A 12,586-nucleotide genomic window follows, 5' to 3' on the forward strand; every position below is an offset into this window, starting at 1 on the left:
AATATTATAGAACGTGCTGGCATGTCTACCTGCAGTGCATGTCCAACTCCTGTTGACACTAAGTCCAAACTTAGTTCTACTGCAGACACTCCTTATGATGACCCAACTAAGTACCGTAGTCTTGCGGGTGCTCTTCAGTATCTCACATTCACCCGCCCTGACATATCCTACGTTGTACAACAAATTTGTCTTCATATGCATGCTCCGACTAATGAACATATGAGTGCTCTAAAGCGCATCATACGTTATATTCAGGGTACTCTGTCTTTTGGCCTCCATTTGTATAAGTCAGATATGAATCACATTGTCTCATATACTGATGCCGATTGGGGTGGGTATCCCGACACCCGTCGCTCTACGTCTGGTTATTGTGTTTTCATCAGAGATAACTTAGTCTCTTGGTCCTCGAAACGGCAACCAACTCTCTCACGTAGCAGTGCTGAGGCAGAGTACAGAGGTATTGCTAATGTGGTGTCTGATTCGTGTTGGATCAGGAATTTGCTTTTAGAATTACATTGTCCTGTTCAAAAGGCTACACTGGTTTATTGCGATAATATCAGTGCCATTTACTTATATGGCAATCCTGTTCAACATCAACGCACCAAACACATTGAGATGGATATTCACTTCGTTCGTGAAAAAGTGGCTCATGGCAAAGTTCGTGTGCTTCATGTACCGTCTCGTTACCAAATTGCAGATATTTTTACAAAAGGGCTTCCGCGCATCTTATTTACTGATTTCAGAGACAGTCTAAGTATATGAGAACCTCCTGCTTCAACTGAGGGGGTGTGTTAGAATATAGATTACATATATATTCTGTTATTCTATTTTTAGTCAGTACATATTTAGTTTCCATAGTTTAATAGTCAAGGCTGATCTGTAGCCTAATTTGTAGCTTAGCAGGTTAGCTTTTAGTTAGCATTTAGTTAGCGTTTAGTTAGCCTAAACATGATCTTGTAACATGTATATATCTTTTGGAGATTGAATGAAACAGTCACGGAATTGATTTCCTTCATTAGTTCTCTCCCTCTCTGTGTAAATGTAATTTGCATTAGCTTTTTAGTTTTTCATCATTACTTAATTATGTATTTTGATGGTCAAAAGCTTAGGTTTTGTGCTGCCTTTTTGACGCATAGAGCTCTTATAAGTTAAAAATATATTCACACAGAATTAAGAAAACCTCTTAAAATATTATCAACCAAATTCCCCCATGATGTAGCGGCTGTGAAAATGTTTGTCCGAGGGCCTAGGGGGCCATTATAGTTCCTCTGTGCATTACATCAATTTTATAGATATTACAATTATGGTTTTACAAACAAAGAGAAAGAGTGTCAACTTTAGATATTTGCTGGTTAATAGCTGGTTATCATCTGGATTTTAAATACATGTACTTGTAGGAAATGTGTCGAGCTTGTTTCATATATTTAATATATAATGCTTCATCTGACAGATATTTCATATGTTGTAAGTTTTTATAACGAAACCAGATGTGATTGCAATGTGATCTTGATCATTATTCTACATTCGCTATGCCAATGACTGATTTCCATGTTTGCTTGGAACCTTATGTTTGTTATCTTTGTTGGGATAATATGATATGTAGTACCATATTGCAGGTTCGAGTTAAGACTGCTCTCTTACAGCAATCGAAAACCCAATTGATTGGTCCAAATTTCCCTGGTATCATTAAGCCTAGAGAGTGAAAGATTGGGATTATATCTGGGTACATTCACAAACCAGGAAGGATCGGAATTATTTCTCGATCTGGCACATTGATTTATGAGGCGGTGAGTTATTATTTAATGGGGTTCATACATTGAATGCTGCCTCTGATGTTTTTAAAAGTTGTATTATGTAATACACATGTTTGGAACCCTTTATTCACATGGTATTGTTTGGGAATGAAGTCGCTAATTTCTGTACATTAAATAGGAACTCCGCCACTTGTAAGTTGAATTAAGTACTGTCTTTTTTGGTTTTGAAATTAAAATGTAAATGTACTTCGTAGTGTATAACACTGGGCTCATTCATATGCAACAGACGCTGTTCTTTTTTGTTAAAAGATTGATTAAGTAGGTGCTGGGTAAAAACTATAATTTCTTTAACCATTATGATTTCATGGAGGATGTGTTAATATGAATATATAGTTTTCTTAATTCAGTCGGGAAAACAACCATTTGTACCATCTTATTGGACTAAATAGGAATAAGAGGCCTGTACTTGGTCTGTAGTACAGACTAGAGCGGAATCTATATGTTTGATATGGTAGCATTGTCCATGTAAAATTCTTGTAATATTTCAGATGGTGGTAGCATTGTTCATGTTTGCTGGTTATTAACTAAGTTATGAACTATGTTTGCTGGTTCGATTTCTTTCTTGCAAATAACTTAGTTAATATTTCAGGGCACAAAGAAGACTTACAAGAGAAAGCTTCACGTGTATAAAAAGGGAAACGCCCGGATAGTGGAGTCGAGGAGAAAGTGAAGCAAATTTAAGCATTAGCTTCTAGTAGTACTTTTTAAAATTTATAATCTTGGGCTGTTCTTAAGTAAAATATGTGAACTAGCTTATAGTTAGTTTTGACATTTAATTTGGTTGTATATTTGGATGTTTAATGTTTGGTTTGGATGCATTATTTTGCAGTATGAAATTTTATAATTGTTCTTCAGTTTATAGAATAAGCATTTCAATTTGTTTATGCTAAAGTGTTACAATAGCCTCCTAAATTGTTACCATATTATGTTTAAAATTATTTATTAGGCTAGTTATAATGTTACAACAGCTTCTCAAAGTGTTACATTAGGTTCTATGGGCCCACTTATCACGTCATCAAGACAACTCAGCACTGTGGGTCCCACACTTGCCATGTCAGCTAGTAGGTCCCACTATGGGTCCCACTTTTTAAAAACATTTTAAAACTCTAAGGTAACATAAAAAATAAGTTACAACTGATCTCTCTTTCTGTTGTCTTAGCTTGCTAAGGCAATATATAAACAAGTTAAAACACGATGTTGCCTTAGGCACCAAAGATGTTACCTTAGACCCCAAAAATGTTACCTTAGACCCCTTAGGCAACATGGAAAAACCTATCTTTTAGAAAATATTACCTTAGCTTAAAAGTGGGGCAAGAGCAACATATTCACCCCTAATGCAACATTGTTTTGGTGTTACAGTAGGCATTTTATGGTGTAGTGATATTTGCATTTTTTGAAGCTCACCGGAATCTAAGAATTTTCCGGCGAGGTTTTTTTTAAAATCTGGTGCTCGCTAATTCGACGACATTCGGTCAAATTTAGAACAATATTTTTAACTATATACGGTCAAATTTATAGTTTAGGTGGACTTTTCAAATTTTCTCAACAATTCAATTTTTTGGGCGGGGTTTTCAAATTTTAGGAGAAAAATAAATTCAACCGCTTTCGGCCGAATTTAAGCAGTCGAATTTAGCCGCTCGTATACTAAATATGACCGATTTACTAAATATGACTCGAGTGAATGCAACCGGTCCAAAAATCGGTCGTATTCAGTTAAATATGATCGAAAATGGTCGAATTTAACTAAATACAACTGATTTTTAAACGGTCGTATTTACTCGTTTTTCTTGTAGTAGTCAGCTTGGATTAAAAGTATTTTTTAATTTTTTCAAACAAGAAGGGTTGTTATTGATTACAGTATTTCTTTTGTCATGCAATTGATTACAATATTGATTACATAAAACTAAATGTTTAAAAGCACTTAAATCTCATGCGTTTTTGAAGTTATAATAAGCTTTACGACAAATTATATATTGCATTACTGAATGCAAACATGTTTCATTTTGTTTTTGGACTGACATCATCTTGTCGTGATTAGATATAAGGTAAAGGTTTAAGTCATAGTAACAAGAGGTATCATAATGTGCATATATTTTCCTGATGAACCAGAAATCAGATTCCCAGAGAAATAAACTTAGTAGCTTCGTGACCAAGCCTTATATTTCCACTTAATTAATCAGCTAATGAGTATATAATGTATGAAATACTTGCTATATTATCGGGTTGATTTAAGTTGAAAATATAAATTTTAAAATTCACACCCAACCCTAAATTATTGCTGAAAATTTTCTAATCAAGTATCTGGTTGCATCATATCGGTTAAGTCATCCAGAAATGAAGTCTATTAACGGGTTCAGTTTGATCAATTCCTAGACCTATGTAGTATCTAGAAATAGTTAAGTGTTGATATTATTTTGTTTGTTAGATATATATATATATATATATATATATATATATATATATATATATATATATATAAGTCTCCGTTTTACTGTAATTGATAAATTTTTTTTTATCGGAGTAGGTGATAAAAAATTGTATTATAATAAGATCTTATTTTTCTCTATTTTTTCTTTATAATTTATCTTGATATTAGGTTGGTACGACATGTGATTGATTGACAGATAATCGATCATGATGGCTTTCACATTTTGGCTTTAAAACATATATTTCGATTATTGATTTTTTCTCTTCTTCTTTTCAAATCATTTTTTTTTATTTTTTTGGATGATCAGAGTTTTAATCATGATTGTTGTTTTTTTGTTCGAATTGGTTGAATTTCTCAAGGGTACATATTTTGTTTTTTGTTAAGTTATTTTCACTGGTTTCATTTCATTTTGATATCTCATACATGCTCTCTGTTTTTCTCTCTTTGATGACATTGGCTCATTAATAAGTCATTTTTTCCATTCTTTCCATATCATCTTCCCTTTCTCTTGTTGGTATTTATGATGAGGGTATTTCTGGACACATACGTATATCTTATTCATTTTTTATCTGGTGCTCTAGACATATTGGCCTTTCACATGATTTTTTTATCTTGTGCTCTCGGCACATTGCCTCTTTGCGAGATTATTATTTTTCTTTTGATGTTTTAGGCACGTTGTGTTGCTTACATAGGCATGCATGATAATGTATTCAACAAGGCTATCTACTTGTGCAGTCGCTTAAATGTGTGATCTTTACCTATGAACAAACTCATTCCAAAATGGGATAATGGAAGCAATTCTTATACTTTGTAATGTCTGGATTATTTATAAAAGAAGATCTCTGATCGTGCCCCGGAAATCAGAAGAACATCATATAAAAGAGTTGTAAAAAGAAATAAAATCTTACCAAGTCTTAACTTGAGAAGTTCAGACTAAATCAGTCGAGAAGTGTCATACAGTTATAATTCAAGAAGTTTGATTGTTCATTCGAGAAGTGCATTTGTACTAATTCGAGAAGTGCATTTGTACTAATTCGAGAAGTGCAAAATGAGTTAATTCGAGAAGTCTGTGAAACCTGTTAGTTAAGTTGATTTAAAAAATATGCAAAGCCAGATTAGAGAAATTAGCACAAGAAGACAATTCAAGATGTCCTGAGGATGCTGGCTCAAGAATGTAAGATTTAAAGAATCTCGAGGTTCACAATAAGATAAACAATTGGAGAGATAAAGGATAATCATTCTATCAATCTATGAGTGATTACTTCACACAATGTGGACTGACAATGAGACTCTACAACTTCACGTAAAGAACTTCACGTAAAGAGTGAATTAAGGAAAAGCAGCTAAAAAGACATGGTATATCTTACGGACAAAAGAAAATAAAACTATAAATTATCGGCATTCTGCTTAAAAGTTAAAACGTCTTGAGATTAATGGGTTTGTAAATAAATTGGACTTTGGCAGGGGTATTCATCAACTATATCCGTAGTCCGCGATGGCGTGGTTATGATTTGAATTTTTACAAACAGTACATTGGGGTACGTGTTATGATTTGAGTGTTTGATAAGGTAGTTGAAACAGTACCGCACGCAATTTATTTCTATCATTTTTATAATATTAATTAATTTATATTATATTTTATATTATTATTAGAAGTTTTTTATTTTATTATCAAATTATATAAATTGATGATTTTATTCGACTACCACGTCTACAATTTTAACTATTATGTTAAGAATAAGTTCATTATTGTTATTATTTTCATAGACACCGTTTGATACAACAATATTATGATTTATATTATGTCAAACTTGTTTTTTTTAAAACTATTTTAGTGATTTATTCTATTTAATGTTAATGTAATAGTTAGTATAATAATTTAACAAAATTTATATTGAACAAACTCATTCCAAAATGGGATAATGGAAGTAATTCTTATACTTTGTAATGTCTGGATTATTTATAAAAGAAGATCTCTGATCGTGCCCCGGAAATCAGAAGAACATCATATAAAAGAGTTGTATGAAGAAATAAAATCTTACCAAGTCTTAATTTGAGAAGTTCAGACTAAACCAGTCGAGAAGTGTCATACAGTTATAATTCAAGAAGTTTGATTGTTCATTCGAGAAGTGCATTTGTACTAATTCGAGAAGTGCATTTGTACTAATTCGAGAAGTGCAAAATGAGTTAATTCGAGAAGTCTGTGAAACCTGTTAGTTAAGTTGATTTAAAAAATATGCAAAGCCAGATTAGAGAAATTAGCACAAGAAGATAATTCAAGATGTTTTGAGGATGCTGGCTCAAGAATGTAAGATTTAAAGAATCTCGAGGTTCACAATAAGATAAACAATTGGAGAGATAAAGGATAATCATTCTATCAATCTATGAGTGATTACTTCACACAACATGGACCGACAATGAGACTCTACAACTTTACGTAAAGAGTGAATTAAGGAAAAGCAGCTAAAAAGACATGGTATATCTTACGGACAAAAGGAAATAAAACTATAAATTATCGGCATTCTGCTTAAAAGTTAAAACGTCTTGAGATTAATGGGTTTGTAAATAAATTGGACTTTGACAGGGGTGTTCATCAACTATATCCGTAGTCCGCGATGGCGCGGTTATGATTTGAATTTTTACAAACAGTACATTGGGGTACGTGTTATGATTTGAGTGTTTGATAAGGTAGTTGAAACAGTACCACACGCAATTTATTTCTATCATTTTTATAATATTAATTAATTTATATTATATTTTATATTATTATTAGAAGTTTTTTATTTTATTATCAAATTATATAAATTGATGATTGTATTCGACTACCACGTCTACAATTTTAACTATTATGTTAAGAATAAGTTCATTATTGTTATTATTTTCATAGACACAGTTTGATACAACAATATTATGATTTATATTATGTCAAACTTGTTTTTTTAAAACTATTTTAGTGATTTATTCTATTTGATGTTAATGTAATAATTTAGTTAGTATAATAATTTAAAAAAAATTTATATTGAATATGAATGTTTTCAATTGTGAATAGTTATACAAATTCAATTTTTTATAAATAATTATATATTATTTTCTTAGAATATTCAAAGCATTCAGATCACATAAATCGCATCGTACAATATTTTAGCGATGCAGTTTAAGCAATTCAAAATTTAATAATAAGAAAATTTATCAAAAGAGCAAGGCACGGATTTTACAATACTTTAAAAAGTAGGAAAAGGGAACCTGTACATCTGGATCTACTACATAAGTGACTACAATAAAATCTTCCAAGTTAACAATAAAAGAGTTAATAATTGATAGAAAGAATGAATGCAGCAACTAGAAACACCACTATGTTTGCCATTGTTATGGTGGTTCCTTTGATCATAAGCACCACCAGCACCCGCACCAGCAACAATTCCTCCATATTTGGGTAGGACATTACTATCACCTCCCCCGACTCCATGTCCGTAACTACTTCCGTGGCTGCCACGAGCTGCGGCAGCATGGCCCCCATGACCTCCTCCACCGCCCCCACCAGCACGTCTATTGACGTTGCTCACAATTTTTTCTTTAAGTTCTGTCCCTTGTTTCACCATATTTCCCTTGTGTCTAATTTGCTCCTTGTTGCTTGCTATAAAAAGTTACAGCATTGATTATTATTGTAGATGCAGATATTAAACAAGAAAAAACAAAGGTGTCGCTGATGAAAAAAGATACGAGATTTTGATACAAAAATATAAATATTTAGAGTTTTATTTCATTCTCTATAACGGAGTTGAAATAGCATCAACCAAATGTACCTGGGTTTGATATAAGTAGTGGAGGACTATAAACTGATGCATGGAGATGTTGGAGTTGGACAAACAGCAGAAGCACTGGTAATATTCTCATATTTTATATCACTGTATACTCCTCCTCTCGATCTATATGTATAAAATTTTATTAACAACTTTGCAAGGTTTTTAAAGTAAATTAGATGTACCGCGTTAAGTTTTACCTTAACTGTTAAGCAAAGTATTTGATTCTTTGTTTCTGTTTGATATATGGACAGGTAGTGGAGGCCTAAGTAGTACACACAACTTTAATGGTACAACTTTTGTTAAAATTATTTATTTAAACTGCTCTTATTGTCTCTAACCCTTACTTGGTTGTAACATTAAATGCTTGTTATTTTTCGTCGAAATTGCCACGAAAATGACCCGACCTTTACAAATCTCAAGGGACAGTGTCCAGACAAAACAAGAGAAGGGGGAAATAAAGCAAAATGTGCTGAGCCCATATAAGTTAACAGCAAACCTACATAGAAAACCTAAACACTGGAGCTTGTTTAGATAAACTGCAAAGTATGACTCCTAGTTAGGAAGAACAGCTCCTTGTGTGGTGAGAAATGATCTCGAGCAGGCCCGATGGTCACTGGGACTGAGAGATATGCAGCTGGGGAGAGGAGGGCCAAAGCCCATGTCCATCTATGCTGAGAGTTAAGGAGGCCCAAGTAGTTTGTAGGCATAGATAAAGTTAGAAACCAGCCTATTACATGACAGTTTCACAAGTAACATTTAATATTACAAAAACTTTAAGAGGACAAATGCGCGTAGGATACTAATAATGGAAATGTTTACTACTGAAACCAGAAATTTACTATTGAAAAATGAATTGAATTCCCGGACCATCACTATACAGTATACAGTATCTTTAAGGTGGACTTACCACTGTTACATTGCTTGGGAGCCTTGAACTCTAAATATGAACTTTGATCCAAGTTGAAGGCTGGACATGTGAACCGGTGCTTCAATCCAAAAGTTAAAGAAAGCAAACAAATTCGTGCTGAGAAACTGTTTAAATTTAGTAGTAATTAGAGAGACTGTGAGAGGAAGTGAATTCATGATAATAGTACATCTCTGGTACTTTATTAATTCAGTTTTATTATTTGGGCCCAAACACATATTAGCATATAATAGCTTAAAACCCGTGTCATGCACAAATGTACAGATTTTTTTTTAATATTATATAAATTTATTTTTGAATTAAAATTTTAAATTTTTTCATTTTAAATTTTATATGATATGACTTCATGATAATTATTTAAATACTCGTATATGTTCATATTTCTTTTAGAATAGTTAAACTTATTTAAAGTAATATCCTCAGTAACGGAAATAATTTTATCGAGTTTTTATTTTATTGAGAGTAAAAATACAATGTCTCCATTATGTCAAGACCTTTAAAAAGTTATTATTAGCGAGGTTATTACATAATCAATTAACTATTATAGTTATTTAAAAAAAGATAATATTACCGATTAAACGATATAGTTTTATTGATAATTTTATATGTGTTTTTAAAAAGGAATAATTATAATTTTAATAAAATTTAATTTTTAGTTCAGATCAATAAGATACGAATTATACTTGGTCGGACATTAATTTAATTTATCTCATATCAATGGTTTACATTATTTTTTTTTACCTCGAGGCCTACTGTTCCACCAAATTCAACTAATTATTTTTAGTTTAATTTTAATTCTTTTAAATCTGGGTCAATAAGATAATTTTGTTTTAACCCTGATAATTAGTATATATAATTTTGTTTTAGTTGGTCGATTTATATTCTAAATTTAATTTTGTGTTTGTTTGGATCAATTGTATAATATATTTTTTATCCCGAATGAATAATATATATTATTTTATTTATCCTAGTTCAATAGTATTATTATTTTTTATTCAGATCATTAATATTTATTATCTCGAGGCACATTTATTCATCAAATCCAACCAATTACATTTAGTTTGCTTAAATTTATTTTATCCCCAAATATCAATTAGAATAATATAGAATTCAATATAAATTAGAATTAAAATTGGTAGAAGAAGTTGACTTTAATACCAATTATAATGATTTAGAATTTGATATGAAATAGAATTTAAATTTTTAGAATAAGTTGACTTAAATATAATTAGAATTAGAATTGATTGATCGACGTATTAAAATTAGAATAGTTAAATTAGCGTAATTAAGTAATTTCAACAGGTACGGACCGACTAACAAACTTTTAATATTTCGTTTATCATAATATAATATTGATTTATGGAAACTTATTACCATGACTCTAATTATTTTACAAACCCTTGTCGATTAAACCTAACTATCTTACCAACTTATCCTAATTAAAATATGTATAAGAATTTAATTTTATACATTTTTATACTATTTTACGAACCAAATCTAATATATATATATAAGGCTGTTCAAAATAAAAACTAGAAACCTAGTTAAATCTGACCGGTACCAGGAGAAAGGTGCGGTACAGGAGAAAAGTAATAAATCACTAATTATGCTTAAGATAATCACTAAAATTAAGAAAGTTATGAAATTATAGTAATTCCGGTTTAGTGATTCTGTTAACTTTAAATAATAATTTATGGTCGGAATATAACAAGTATAGTATGCAAATTGATCGTAGGGAGATGGAGAAAAATATAGTGAAATCGGATTTTAAAAAAAAATTGTCGATTAATGGAAAATATTAAATTAAAAACAAATATAAAAATACTTACCTAGAGATGTACAAAAAAAAGTTTGAGTTGGAATTGGAGGGAGGAGAGAGAAAGAGTTAGATAAAACTTGTGCGGTGAAATGAGGAGAGAGAAAGAGTTGATAAAACTTGTGTGGTGAAATTCAATTCAAGCTATATAAAATTAGTGGCCATCATTTATTTATAGTTTTTTACGATAAGATTGGTTGCTATATCACCTGCTATATAGAGAGAGAGTTGGATTCGGTGGATACCAATATTATTTGGAGACCGTGAGACATGTATAAGTACCGTTAAATTTTGTAAGATTATCGGGTACAGATGAATGCAAAGTGAGAGAGGGATTAATATTACTTATGAACCTGTCACTAATTAGGAGATATAGTTTTATTAATGTTAATAAGTGATTTATCCTATTAGTTTTTCTCTCCTATGAAGTGAGAGCCTTTGTTTTTCTCTCCTCCTTTGATTAAGAGTGTGAGAGTTTTGATATGGATAGGGTCGAAGATATCAACGAGAGGATGGCAGGTATGGGAATCGAGGATGAAGAGAACACTGAACTCATGTTTGAGGAAGAAGCGGAAGATCTTTCAAACAAATTCGAGTTGTGCCTTGTGGGTCGCTTTTTGACAGAGAAAGGTTTGAATGTCAGGGCAATGAAGTCTAAAATGGCGGATATATGGCGTCCGGCAAGGGGGTTAAACATCAAAGACCTCAAACCAGGTGTGTTTTTATTTCAGTTTTACCATGGAGATGATATGGATTGGGTTCTTAATGGTGGGTCTTGGAATTTTGACGGAGCAATGCTTGTCCTGGGTAAGATTAGTGCTGGGGAAGATCCATTGGAGGTACCATTGTTTCACTTACAATGCTGGATACAGTTGTATGGTGTCCCTTCAGGTTTGATGACAGAAATGGCAGGAAAGCAGCTTGGAAATTTCTTTGGCTCGTTTGTAGCTTATGATCCGAATAACAATTCGAGTATTTGGCGTGAATGTATGCGTATCAGGATCAGTTTTGATGTTAGACTACCTCTTAAGCGCAAGAAGAAAATCTGCAGGAAAAATGGGACGGAGAACATTGTTAACTGCAAATACGAGAGGTTGGGGGACTTCTGCTTTGTTTGTGGGCTAGTGACTCACACTGAACGTTTTTGTGAGAATAAACTATGCATGAGTTCCAAAGATGAAGCTAGAGATTGGGGTCTGTGGCTGCGTGCTCCGGCTAGGCGAGCGTCAGGGCAGGATCAGAGTAAATTTCTCAGGGATGAGAGGGATGTTGATTGGGTCGCAAATCACGGGAATTCAAAATTCAATCAGCAATTTTCGGGGGAATCTGGTAATCAGATAATGCAAGTTGGAAGTCAAGGGCGTAAATTTAGTAGTATCCCATCTGTTAAGGAGTCTCAATAGGAGGGTAATTCAAATAATAAAGATAAGGGGATTTTGGCGGTCAATTTTAAAAACCCAGTTGGGCCAACAGAAGAAGAGTTAAGTGGGCTCAATATGGAGGATAGCAATAAACGCAGGAGAGGCCCAGAGAATAATACTTTTATGGAGATAGAGGGCGTTAACAACGGAGTACGTTCTGAAGCTGGTCTTTCTAATACTGATTGTTCAGGTTCTATTTCTACTGATTTGGCTACGCTTGCAAGGCAAGCTAGCCGTTTACAATGAATATCTTAAGTTGGAACTGTCGAGGGTTGGGTTCCCCTCGAACAGTTCGAGCTTTAGGTGACCTTTTAAAGGTTCACAAACCTGAGTTTCTCTTTCTGTCTGAAACAATTTCCTTTGCAAATAAAATCGAAGT

General features: G+C 32.4%; 2 protein-coding genes across 2 annotated transcripts; one reads left to right on the plus strand and one right to left on the minus strand.

Moving 5' to 3' along the window:
* Window positions 1-7,386: 7,386 nt before the first annotated feature.
* Window positions 7,387-8,286, minus strand: LOC141698046 (uncharacterized). The gene is made up of 2 exons (XM_074502652.1): window positions 8,046-8,286; window positions 7,387-7,876 (listed from the first exon to the last, which is right to left on the minus strand). Exons 1-2 carry the CDS (start codon window positions 8,134-8,136, stop codon window positions 7,515-7,517), a joined length of 453 nt encoding a protein of 150 aa, XP_074358753.1. The 5' UTR covers window positions 8,137-8,286; the 3' UTR covers window positions 7,387-7,514.
* Window positions 8,287-11,268: 2,982 nt separating this feature from the next.
* On the plus strand, window positions 11,269-12,189 carry LOC141696143 (uncharacterized). Its single transcript, XM_074500329.1, has one exon. It carries the CDS (start codon window positions 11,269-11,271, stop codon window positions 12,187-12,189), a length of 921 nt encoding a protein of 306 aa, XP_074356430.1.
* The last annotated feature ends 397 nt before the right edge of the window (window positions 12,190-12,586 follow it).

Source organism: Apium graveolens, chromosome 11 (assembly GCF_009905375.1).
Source record: "Apium graveolens cultivar Ventura chromosome 11, ASM990537v1, whole genome shotgun sequence".
NCBI lineage: Eukaryota > Viridiplantae > Streptophyta > Magnoliopsida > Apiales > Apiaceae > Apium > Apium graveolens.

What these genes read in the sequence shown, in the direction of transcription:
- LOC141698046 (XM_074502652.1), bottom strand. Translation starts at nt 8,136, where the DNA reads ATGAGAATATTACCAGTGCTTCTGCTGTTTGTCCAACTCCAACATCTC. An exon ending in ACTACTTATATCAAACCCAG is followed by an intron (nt 7,877 to 8,045) that starts GTACATTTGGTT and finishes AACTTTTTATAG; the next exon opens with CAAGCAACAAGGAGCAAATT.
- LOC141696143 (XM_074500329.1), top strand. Translation starts at nt 11,269, where the DNA reads ATGGATAGGGTCGAAGATATCAACGAGAGGATGGCAGGTATGGGAATC.